We start from the raw sequence: 12093 nt of genomic DNA, 5'->3' as shown, positions 1-12093 counted from the left end.
TTAAGAGAAATGTTTATTTATTAATCAATATACATGATTGGTATTTAAAGATGCTATAATAAAGGAATGTCTGAAAGAAAGAAAAATGTAAAAAATATTTCGCAAAGATAAAAATAATACTGCTTACTTCAGTTATAGGTGGTTTACCTGTTATTTTTGAGATAATGAATGGTCAGCTCAGGAGTGCAGAGTTTATAACAAATATGATACAAAGGGGCTAATACACACTCATAACAATATAGAGGCATCATTATTGAATTGAGACTATTTCAAAACCAGTTTAAACTCATTGTATAGACTTTTCCATTACTAGATGCATCACTCTAGTTTCATTTGATACACAGAAGCATTCTCCCTCAATGCACTCTGAAATTACATCTTGGGACATCTTGTGATGGTGTGTGTGAGCACCGCCGGGATAAACTAAAATACCACTTGACCAACCAGCCTAATATCTGTTGTGCTCAATTATGACTGCATGTCCAAGGACCTCTCCTTGCTGTGGTTATGTACTAGTTTAAAACATGTTTGACTGTTAATGGGTGACTCCTGATTCACCCATCCCTAACTCGCCAGTAGAGGCCGCTGCTTCATTGTTATGGAGAGATTGGTGACTAACAGCTAAATTGATAATATACTGTATATCCGACTGTTCTTTTTTCATTAAACTAATAATGAAGTGATGTGCCTCTGAAGAACAAAACATTGTTAGTTTATTAGGATTCTTCTATGTGGTTAACTGAGATATAATCTGGATTTTATTTAAATGTATTATTTTTTCTCGAGGCTTACAAACAAAAAAAGCCTATTAATTTCCTTAACATTTTTATGTTGTGTATTTGGCCACCGACAACACACAACCAATAACAATAGTAGAGTAACAGTATGTAAGACGATATGTCGGTTTTGGTCAACTATGTAAACTATCAAGAATTCTATATTGATTTCTTTTGTAAAAAAAATTGTATCCAACATTTACTCGTTAAAGTCTCAATTCATGTAGTTATTTAATCCAAAAAAGCTCTATTGCTCGAGCATACTGTAATAGCATACTCTATTGTTAATTGCACAGTCAGTATGAAGTAAATATAGATTGAGTAGGCAGTACGTTGGAAAGCACTTTTAAAAACACATTTTACCAGCCATGACAATGACTTGCTTTTTGGTGCAATGCAAAATGTTCTACTGGAGTGTGAACACAAAGAGGGTTTAGAGTATCATTACAGAGAGGAATGACTTAATTATTTCCATTAAGTGTTTTTAAATCCCATACAAATTTCGATTTCACATCTTTCATTTTGTCTTTGTAAACAGAATCAAAGTACTCTGCTTCTGCTACTGTTAGTTGGTTTTCCCAGTCTCCAGCAATGCCTGAAACACAGCATGGAAAAAAAAGAAAAAGGAATCAGATCATTTGAAGGAACGGTATGTGAAACTGTTGAAACAAGTTGTTCTCGTGTCTTTCAGCGGAATGCCTCTGAATCATAAGGGAATAGAAAGGAACTGGAGCACATGACTGAACTGCAGCCTTTTTATTATGTAACTGTGTCTTCATCAGAGTTTAAATAGACAAAGACAAAAAGACAAACAGATCAACCACTGTTTTTTTTGGTATTTATTTGTATTCATAAAAAAAGGGAATTGCACCTATCGATGTTTTCTATCCAAATACAGATACAGATAATACCAGGCTGAAGGCATTGCTGTATAAGTGTTTGTCATTATAAACATCATGTTTTGGAGGAACATTTCACCTTGTTGAAGAAATTAGTTTAAATTGTCTAAAAAATGTAAACTAATGCCACGTGTAATGCGTTTGAGTTATTTCAGGGTATAAGCAGGAATCCTGAAGTCAAATGTAAAACCTTTTAAGACCTTTTTTAAGACCCTTTCCATACATTTTAAGACCTCATCGCCACTTGGAGTTTTAACCGGTTACATTGGCGACACACTTTACCTCACATTTACTATTATGCAGTATGGATTGTCCTTCCTCCTTATCTTCCAACCATTTGGACACAGACTTGCATTTCCCCATGAAGATGTTGTTTAACAACCGGCGTAAACGGACCTTCGCGCTGTCAAGCAGTGAGCGTGCGATGTCCTGTTCAGATGACGTCAAATCCAACGGGATGCCATAAATAAACTACACAGAATCACACTACACACCTACGCAATGATTACATTCAGGCACACTGTATAATACAACCTCTTTGGACAATTGATATACTTATTGAAAACAAGCTACAAAATGTAATACCTTGGAAAATGCCGTTTAATACTTTTTAATAGCCTTCATTTTTGCTAAATTGATTTGTCAACTTTTAATAATTTTTAAGACCCCGCGGACACCCTGAATATTGTATTTGGTTGTCATTTCGATTATGTGATAATACAGACAAAACAACATTAGTTTGGCTCTTCTCTTTATAGATCAAAATTGATAATACTGGAATTAAATGCGTACTGTATGTACGGTACTAATTATTAACACTCACCTTTCCTGAGAAACTCAGACTTTGTCTGGTCCATGAATTCACGAGGAACCGCAGAGTAGTTTGACATGTTGTTGTTCTTCATGTTCTTGAACAAACATCGGTCGGCTATCTTCTCTATCACCTCAGGGTCCAGAGATTTATTCAGGAACTGAGCGATTCTGCCCACAGAGTCCTTCAGGTCCTGCAGAGAAACACAGATAAGCTCATAGTCCTGCAATGACTCTCACAGTATATAGACTGTATTCTTGTAAGGATTTGTTCCGGAGTCTCACCAATATCATCTCTTCATAGGAGATGTGCATGATGTGCTCTTTATCCTCAGCATTCAGCCAACTCTTCACATGGTCAAACCATGAGCCAAACATAACTGTAAAGCAAAGAAGACACAAGTATTCAATTATTATGAATAATTATAACCATAACTATAATTATAACTCTCCAATAAATAAGAGTCAGCATTTCATCTCTACTACTGATATCAAAGTAATAATACTAACTAACAGCAGTAAAAGATGACATAAACATATCAAACGTGCTGAAATTCTGAGAGCTGGTAAAAAATAATATTTGTATAATTTAATTATAATATCTTTTGTCTCATTCAGTATTATTCAGTGCCAAATGTTATGAGCTAGGTGCCTGGCCCCTGGCCCAATTATTGTTTACATTGTCAATGTTAATTGTCTTCATGTTAATTTCAAAAAATGTCAAATGGCATGCTAATGATGGTATATTGATGATATCGTTTTGACTATGTTTTTCTGTTTTAAGACCTTTGTCACTTTTCTAGCATTCAGATATCTTATTTCATTCATTCTTATTTCAAGATGTTTCATTAAGTTGAATTATTTCATTGTACTGGCAGATTATCACACTTGTTTCAAATCTGTATCTACTCAAATAACATTTCTTGATAGGGTTTTAGCAGTGGGCAAGAATATGTAAAATAATCAAGACTGGTGAAAATCTGAGAGCAGGTCAAATAATAACACTGCTATATTCCAATCTTCACGTGTGGCATCAGCCCATTTGAGCACTTTTGACCAATAAAGAATCAAACTGAACATGGACCATAGGTGTATTGTAGCCCCACTCAAAGCAGCTCTCTTTCTTTGTCCCCCTCATGTTCAAAACTATAAATAATTCTTACCATATCTTACACATTGCATCTTTAATAAATATGAGGAGCATAGGTGACAAGTGACAACAACCTTTTCCATCCAGGAACTTGTGGAGGAAGTCGGTCTGTGGGCCTGGGTTTACCAGGAAGGAAGCCGTCCTATGATAAAAAAAGGAAGATACAAACACATCTTTGGGGTTCCTCATCACATAGATGACCTGCAGAGATAATACAACATCCATTAATTAAATGATGGATCTATGCAGACACTTTTCTTCAAACAAACTGTGTGTGATATTTGAATCTGTTCCGTTAAGAATTTCCTCATAGCATTCATGGCTCATTTACTGCCTAGACAAAAAGTACATGATCTTTGACAGCTGTGTCAAAAAAGACGACGCTGTCTGTTGGAGCTATATATTATTTAATATTATTATAATTATTTAATTGTTTTTGTATATAGTAAATGTTCTATTATTTAGTGATATTATTGTAGTTAGTTAAAGTAGTTTTATACTTTTATTTTGAAGGCATCTTTGGGCACTGGGTGATTAGAGCACCTGGTGTAATTGTATATATTGGAGACAGGTGGTGGTGGGAGCCAGAGCACTAGTAGAGCATAACGTTTTCTATCAGGGTGATTCAAGCAAGCAAGCAAGCAAGCAAGCAAGCAAGCAAGCCATAGGGAAAGCTTAAGGAAAGTAAACCTGTTCATTGTACCTTTGTGATAGGAATAAAATGCACAGAACTGACGATCTTGTCTGGATTTGGATCATTCCCTGCGTACTGTAAGATTCGCTATCTGGTGCCTCAGCGGCAATCATACTTTTAAACTATGATTTTGTCCGCTACACTGTCCAAGGTACGGATCATTTTAGACTATGGGTGTGTCTCACTTCGGTTAAATGGATTCCTTGCGTCCCTCACTTGCGTTGTTTCCCTGCGACTATTCCCTCCCACCAGGGAAGCATGGAGAGACGCAAGGAAAGCACGAGAAGCAGGGAAATAAGTTTTAAGAGCAATGGGACGTCGTTTCCTCCGGAGCGTCACGTGAAGCGACGTCCGTTTGTGATGACGTCGCACAGCTGATCGTCTGACAGGGGGGGGGGGTGGGCGAGTGTCTGAGGATTTCACCGGAGGATGGTCTGGTAGGTCCTCGATTATCGCTCCTCGCTCCTCTATCCTCGGTCCTCCGGCACAAATAAGGCCACTGGGACGCTACTCAAGATGGCGCAGACAAATCAACTTCCGGTGAGACCGAGACCGAGGAGCGAGGAGATGAAAAATAAGAGGAGATGAAAAATAAGAGAAGTGAAACGCACCCTATGTGTCCCACCCACTCCATAACATGCTGGTCAGGCAAACCTAAATTAAGTCATTCGAGTCATTTCACGAAGATGCACCACAGAGCGCCACAGGAAGTCCATCAGACTGAGCGTCAGGCCCTCTGAGTCCATCTGGCACCTGACTTTTTATCTTTAATTGGACATTTCACTTTAATTCTGATGATTATATATCTTCTTTATTTGTAATTGGACATTTAGCTTTAATTCTGATGATTATATATCTTGTTTATTTGTAATTGGACATTTGATTAATTCTTAAATATCATATTTGATCTTTTATTGGACATTTAACTTTGGTTCTTATATGTGCTATTTGATCTTTTATTGGACATTTAACTTTCATTAATGTCCTATTTTTTATCTTTTAAAACCAATGTCGCCCTGAGATGATATACTGTAAGCATTTCTGATTCTGATACCTTGGGCTTCACTTCAAAGAAGGATGGAGGCATCATGTTGTAAGGGGAGTGTGTGGTTAACATTCGTGGAGACGCCCTCTGTTCAAGGTTAAATGTGTAGGCCTGAATTTCCTCCAGCCAGGGAACACGTTCCCAGTTAGGAAGAGTCTCCACAGATGCTGGATCTCCTCCACTCATGATCAGAGGGACAATCTCCTGCGTCCATGTCGTACCTAAACAAAGAAAACAAGAGGTAAATTCACAGGTATAGTTACATTAATGAAAAGTTAATCATCCTATTTTTGTTTAACATTGTTTTCTGGGCTATAATGCTTGATTTGACAGTGGAGACAGAAAATGTAGAACAGGGTAAAAGAATGACACAGCAAATTCTCAGACAAGCCAGCACTTGAACTGTGGATGATTATGTTGGCCTTCTGAAATAAGTGCTGCTGAGATGTAATGTTACAATAATAACTGGGGGAAAAAGAAAAAAAAATGAAATTAAATGCATAAACTGTACATGAAAGTTCATGAAAATGATAAAGCACATATTAAAGGAAAACAAAGAAGGGTGTTTGAGGGCAACATTTTCTGTCTTTTTCTTAGAATCACATTAAGTTTAAAAGTTCATTTTGTCCTCTTACTTTCATGAGCAATAAGAAAGATAATAATATTCCAATTTTAAAACTGACATATAGGGGAACTAACATTTGATACATATTTATATGTTTTGTTTTTTACAGATTACGTTTTTTTTATCAAGTCTTGATCTTGTAATTGTGTGATTGAATCTATGTATCTACCGTCCAATTGTTTTTTTTATAAAACACGTAAACGGAAGAGCGTTCGGGAGGCCTTTTTGCTTTTTACCAAATTTACTAAATGGTCTCATGGTCATTGGAGCGAGGGGCGGGGCGGATTTTAAATGAAAGGATAGAGAAAAAAAAATGTTTAAAGCAATGAATTAATACACAAACAGGGTGTTTTGCATCACAATGTAAAACTAAATATATATATATATATATATATATTTTTTTTTTAAAGATAATTGGTTGTCTTTGTAGGAGACAACAAACATATTTGCATGTCCTAATGTGCACCATAGAGAGTATCCTGACTGGCTGCATCACGGCCTGGTACGGCAGCTGCACCGCCCTCAATCGTAAGGCTTTACAGAGGGTGGTGAAAACTGCACAGAACATCACCAGGACGGAGCTGCCATCCATGGAGGACCTTTACTCCCAGCTGCTCAGGAAGAAAGCCCTCGGAATTACAAAAGACCCCTGAACTTTTCAAACAACATCCACAAAATGTATCTGGCTGCAATTTAGAAATTATTTATCTAATATATCATATTCAATCACTTGCATATAGACTCTTATTGCACTTTTTTACTATTTTTCTTTTTGTATTTACTTTTTTCAGTTTTTTCTTTTTTATTGTGTTGCACTGTTGGAGGAGCCTGTGACCTAAGATTTTCATCGTCATAAAAATGGCCAATTATACCAAAACTTTATCATAAAACGGCCTCTAGGTTAAAGAGCAACTTGCAGGTTAGAGACCCCAGTGAATAAATGTGTAGGAAAATGATGTACTAGATTTTCAAAAAAATATACAGAAATATACACTACAGTGACATCTGGCGTCGTTTTTGTATGACATTTTTACTTCCGCATAAAAAAAGACCACCCGCGTGTGACGTCGCATGAGGCCGAGCGGCCGGTCTAACGTATTAATAAACATGGATCACAATGCTAGTTTTGACACAGAAGAGGTTGAAAATGTATATTCATATGCATATTCAGGGCCGTCCCTCCCTACAGGCCGATCATGCAGACTGCGTGGGGCATCACCTTGCGGAGGGGGCATCATCTTGCGGAGGGACCGGGAGGGTGCCTCAACTTAGCCAAAAAATGCGGCGCAATTAGTGTGGCGCGGGACGGTTTCGCCGCTGCAAGGCTCCACTAGCACAAACACAATAGCTCACCATGATTAAAAATGGTAAATTGCAATGTAAAATTATCGAAAAAATACCAGCTCACTAAATCACAACCGCTCAAACCAACCAACAACTACTACCGTGAATTGGGCAGAGAAGGAGTTTGAGAAAGTTGCTCCCGTATGTGACGTAATATGGCGCGTTTGACGTATGACGCAAAAAAAAAAGTTTTTAGTAGCAGAGCTCAAAACGGCTACTTTCTCCTCTGAATTCCTGCCCTCATGTCTCGTAAAACATATGAAATCCTGCATTGACTTTTTTAATTGTAATTTTCAGGCAAGGTTAAGCATAAATGTAGTAAAAAAAAAAACCCTGCAAGTTGCTCTATAACTTATTTTCTACACTGTGGACCTTCATGTTTCCTATGGTGGAAACATCTACGGTTTCCTACGGTCTCCTAAGGTGCTTGGAGCAGACAGTAGCGAGCAGATTTCGACAGATACAGCCCATTCAAAAATATATTGTTTTATATAAAATTAATTGATATATATATACATTAGCTGTACACTTTACAAATATAATAGTTTTTTATGGACAACTTCACCAATACATCTCTTGGTAGTTCAGGCAATGATCAAACCTGGCAACTCCGGGCTTCTTGGCAGCTGTCAATCAAAGTCCAGTTGCTCCGCCCCAAAGGGTCAGAAAGTTTTCACGCGTGCGCAGACAGACTCTCGCGAGCGAGCGCATAGCCGCTCGCGGGGGTTTCATCTGCACGCCAGGGTCATTTTATGCACGTGTAAAAGCACATTTTTCGCTCGTGAGTAGCTTGTTTTGCGCACTAGAATATTGACCCAATTCTGGCTTCATACCTACCCTTTTAACGCGCTCTAGAAATTAATATTATATTCGTCAAATGTATTATTATTATTTATAGTACATTGCGAGTTTCTGTAAAAAATCAGTAGCTATTAGTGTTAAGTGTAAGTATTAATATGTCTGCATGTAACTGCACTATAACTGTTCCACAGTAAGAGGGCGCTATAGGCGTACGGAGGCGCAGCTATTGTAGCTGACGTCAGGTATCAGATATAATGGATTGTTCCCTCCCCTTCTATGTCTCTCTCTCTAGCTCTCATGGAGAGCAGGTCAAGTGGTGAGATAAGATAAGATAAGATAGAAACAATGCACATATGAAAATAAACCACGCCAGTTAATGCTAAAGAAGACCTCGTCGTCATGACCAGTTTATTGCTATACATGTGACTCTGTCAACAATTAGCAACAATGTGTCAGTTGGATGGGATTATGATTTATTTATTTGCAGAAAATATAAAATCTAGTTAAAGAGCAACTTCCAGGTTAAAGACACCTGTGAATAAATGTGTAGGAAACTGATGAATACACTGGATTTTCCCAAAAATATACAGAAATATACACTACAGTGACATCTGGCGTCGTTTTTGTAAGAAATGTTCACTTCCGCATAAAAAAGCCTCGGCACGTGACCTCCCGCGTGTGACGTAACACGGGGGACACAAGGGGGAGAGCGGCCGGTGTAACGTATTAATAAACATGGATCCCAATGCTAGTTTCGACACAGAAGACACAGAAGAAGTTGAACATGAATATTGGAATGCATATGACGGACCACGACCTTATAATTATGAGCCTGGTAGGCGTCCAAGAGACCAGGAGCAGCCAAGGATTAGAAGAAATAACGGTCATCGGAGAGAAATTGAGCTGTGGTGTGAGGAGAACCAGTGGAGAACTGGGCAGCTATCTTGGTGAGTGACCTGCGTTAGCTACAGAATGTTAGCTAACGTCACATCACAACATTATAAAGTTAGCTATCATATATCAGGCTATAACTAAAGTAGCATTGATAATATAGTAACGTTACTGGCAGGACTGTTGATACTGATCCATAACAGAAACTAATGCGCAAGTATCAGCCGTATCTCGCGTTACCTAATGCAACTCCACACTACGGTGCTGTGTACCGGAGGAGAGACGCGAGATACGGCTGATACTTGACGATCTGGCGGAGAAAGGTTGTGGAGCCTCCGTTGATATGCCGTTGTAAATGGCTTGATGGAAAGCAGGTGTGTAGTCGGGGAGGGTGCACAGCTGATTGCAGCAGGTGAGTGGAGGTTGAGCCGGGAGCCAGGAGTGACAGCCACCACGCACACACAAACAACACAGACAGGGGGAAACAAACAAACACAAAGGAGACAGCTGGAGCAGTACAGCCACCACAGCGTTGCCTAATGCAACTCCACACTATGTCTTACGGTGCCGTGTACCGGAGGGGAGAGAGAGAGAGCAGCGAAGGGGGGGGGGGGGGGGGGGAGAGAGAAGTAATACGGTTTCCTGATAAAGCTGTGGAGAGTATGTGCGGCAGGGAGGTGGATGCACAATGCACCCAGGAACGAACGCTAGCTCCGGTCCTTTTTACTGTGGACTCGATGTCCTGACAGGCTGGTATTTGTGCAACCTGCACAAAGACAATACTGCACCATGATTACAAATGGTGAAATACAATGTAAAACTACCGACAAATACCAGCTCCTTAAAACACAACCACACTACTCAACGCAACTCTACTATACCCTTGGTCAGAGAGCGGAGATGTGTCCCCTGTGTGATGTAATATGACACGTTTGATGTATGACCTTAAAAAAAAAGCCTTTTTTAATAGCAGAGCTCAAAATTGCTCCTTTCCCTCTGAATTCCTGCCCTTATGTCTCGTAAAACATATCAAATCCTGCATTCACTTTTTTAATTGTAATTTTCAAGCAAGTTTAAGCATAAATGTAGAAAAAATAACAACCTGCAAGATGCTCTTTAAGTACAGTAGATAGAGGCATATTGTATAATTGAATTGAATCTTTCAATATATTTTGAGTAAAAGTATGTTACACACAATAGATCATTCTTTTGACACTTTTAGTCATATTTACATTCAGTTTTTCCTTAATATTTTTTGGCTAATATAAGTTGGCTCCCCTTTTATTTCTTGGCAGTCAGGCTGCACCTTTTTGTTCCCCTCAGGCCAGCAGTAGAGACAGAAGAAGCAGAAAATAATGCTACTCAAATAGTGAGGAACAAAGTACACCTACAATATGTAGCTTAAAGCACAGCAGACGTTATGTGTTCCAGGTACTGATAGTTGTTTTTATTTTTTTATTTTTTAAAGCTACCTTTTTCCACATTGCCATTATGTACTGGTGTAAGAAGCTAAGTACATTTACTCAAGTACTGTAGTGTACATTTTTGAGGCTTTACTTGAGTATTTCAATTTGTTGCCACTTTGTACTTCTACCTCACTACAATTCAGATGTAAATTGTGTACTTTTCCTCCACTACATTTATGTATTATTTACCTTTAGTTACTTTGCGGATTTGGATCAAAAACAACTCTTAAATCAGACTTTAGTTCCACCTGGAGTAAATTCACAAGCTACCCTGCAGTATACAAAGTCATTAAGCTGCACCTTCACCAGCTTTGATAACACTGTAATGATCAATAATGATAAAACATATATTATTCTGAAATGTACCAGTCTGCACAATGACTACTTCTACTTTTGGTACTTTAACTATGTTTTGATTCTTATACTTTTGTACTTTTACTTGAGTAACTTTTTGAAATCACAACTTTTCTCTCTGGTTCTTCCTCTTTGACTCAAGTACAAGGTCTGAGTACTTTTCCCTCCTCTGCCTTTATATAACTAGACTTTTATGATCAAATGGGTAAAACGAGAAAGTTAGTCCAAACAATTCAAGTAGCCTAGAGTACGCGACCTACAAAGTGTAATGTTCTGGTTACATGTGCGAGTCGAACACACCGTTAACTATGTTTCGGGAGCCGACATCTTGTCCAGGAAAAAAAGGTGTTTACCATAACAAGAAAACGTTACTTTTCTGTGACGTCTTTAAACTGAAATACATTCCAAACGGTAGTATTGAAGACATGGCACCCAGCGTGACAACTGACCTGACTTGGGATACGTTACAATGATGATATCGTCAGGGCGAAAAACAAACTCTTCAAAGTATTTCAGACTCTCTGGCGTATGTAGCAAGGAGGGCACGAGGAGCCCCTTGTACACCGAATACATCTCTGCCTCAGTCATACTCCTAGAAACTTCTTTAAAAAGGACAAATGTATACCAAATACAGTCTATAAAGGCTTCTCAATTCTCTAATTTCCCCTCCTCGACTCCCACCCTAGTGTCTTCGTCCCGCCCACAGGAGATGCGAGCGGAAGAGTCGAGGAGTGGGAGAGAGGAAAGCAGCAGGCGTTTAGAGAAATGAGAAATCCTCTCCTCTGAGCGGTCATTTTAAAGAGACGTCCGTTAATGATGACAGGAGGCACAGCCCTCTGTCTGATGGACAGAACTGTGGTCATGACGACTTATATATTTACTTTTAATTCATTCACAGTGCGACATAATGAGATAATAACAGGCTACAGATGCAGACATACTACACACACACACACACACACACACACACACACACACACACACACACACACACACACACACACACACACACACACACACACACACAAATATATTTAAGCAATAGCTCACGACAGGCCGTGGTATGCTCATTATATCACAGCTAAGGGGCGTGGTTCGGCCCGACGCGAAGCGGAGGGTCGACAAACCCCTTAGCTGTGATATAATGAGCATATCTCACGGCCTGAAGTGAGGCTAGTGAGCTATTGCTTTTATAAAACGGTTACCAAGTGTGGCAATATGAAAGAAAAATACACTCT

At 38.8% G+C, this 12093-nt stretch overlaps 1 protein-coding gene across 3 annotated transcripts; it reads right to left on the bottom strand.

Annotated features, from left to right (window-relative positions):
* LOC307023963 (sulfotransferase 2B1-like) lies at window positions 1-11576 on the bottom strand. 3 transcript variants are annotated; one of them, XR_013803804.1, is made up of 7 exons: window positions 11305-11576; window positions 5384-5595; window positions 3710-3836; window positions 2771-2865; window positions 2499-2679; window positions 1958-2104; window positions 1255-1371 (listed from the first exon to the last, which is right to left on the bottom strand). XR_013803804.1 is itself a non-coding variant. In XM_079657675.1 (6 exons), the coding sequence occupies exons 1-6, from the start codon at window positions 11441-11443 to the stop codon at window positions 1238-1240; spliced, it is 888 nt and encodes a 295-aa protein (XP_079513801.1). In that variant the 5' UTR covers window positions 11444-11573; the 3' UTR covers window positions 1-1237. The 3 variants fall into 3 exon arrangements, 2 of the variants coding, with proteins under 2 accessions (XP_079513801.1, XP_079513802.1); XM_079657675.1 differs by lacking the exon at window positions 1958-2104 and having other exon boundaries at window positions 1-1371; window positions 11305-11573; XM_079657676.1 differs by having other exon boundaries at window positions 1231-2104.
* Between the last annotated feature and the right edge of the window lie 517 nt (window positions 11577-12093).

The sequence above is a fragment of the Notothenia rossii genome, assembly GCF_949606895.1.
Source record: "Notothenia rossii genome assembly, chromosome: 11".
NCBI lineage: Eukaryota > Metazoa > Chordata > Actinopteri > Perciformes > Nototheniidae > Notothenia > Notothenia rossii.
Note: the sequence above shows the minus strand (reverse complement) of the source record. Positions and strands in the feature narration are given on the sequence as shown.

Bases quoted from the DNA above. Each gene is read 5' to 3' on its own strand.
- LOC307023963 (XM_079657675.1), bottom strand. From the start codon at position 11,443: ATGACTGAGGCAGAGATGTATTCGGTGTACAAGGGGCTCCTCGTGCCC. The intron at 5,596-11,304 runs GTCAGTTGTCAC...TTCTTTGTTTAG, and splicing joins TGTAACGTATCCCAAGTCAG to GTACGACATGGACGCAGGAG. The intron at 1,372-2,498 runs GTGAGTGTTAAT...GCTGTGTTTCAG, and splicing joins GTCTGAGTTTCTCAGGAAAG to GCATTGCTGGAGACTGGGAA.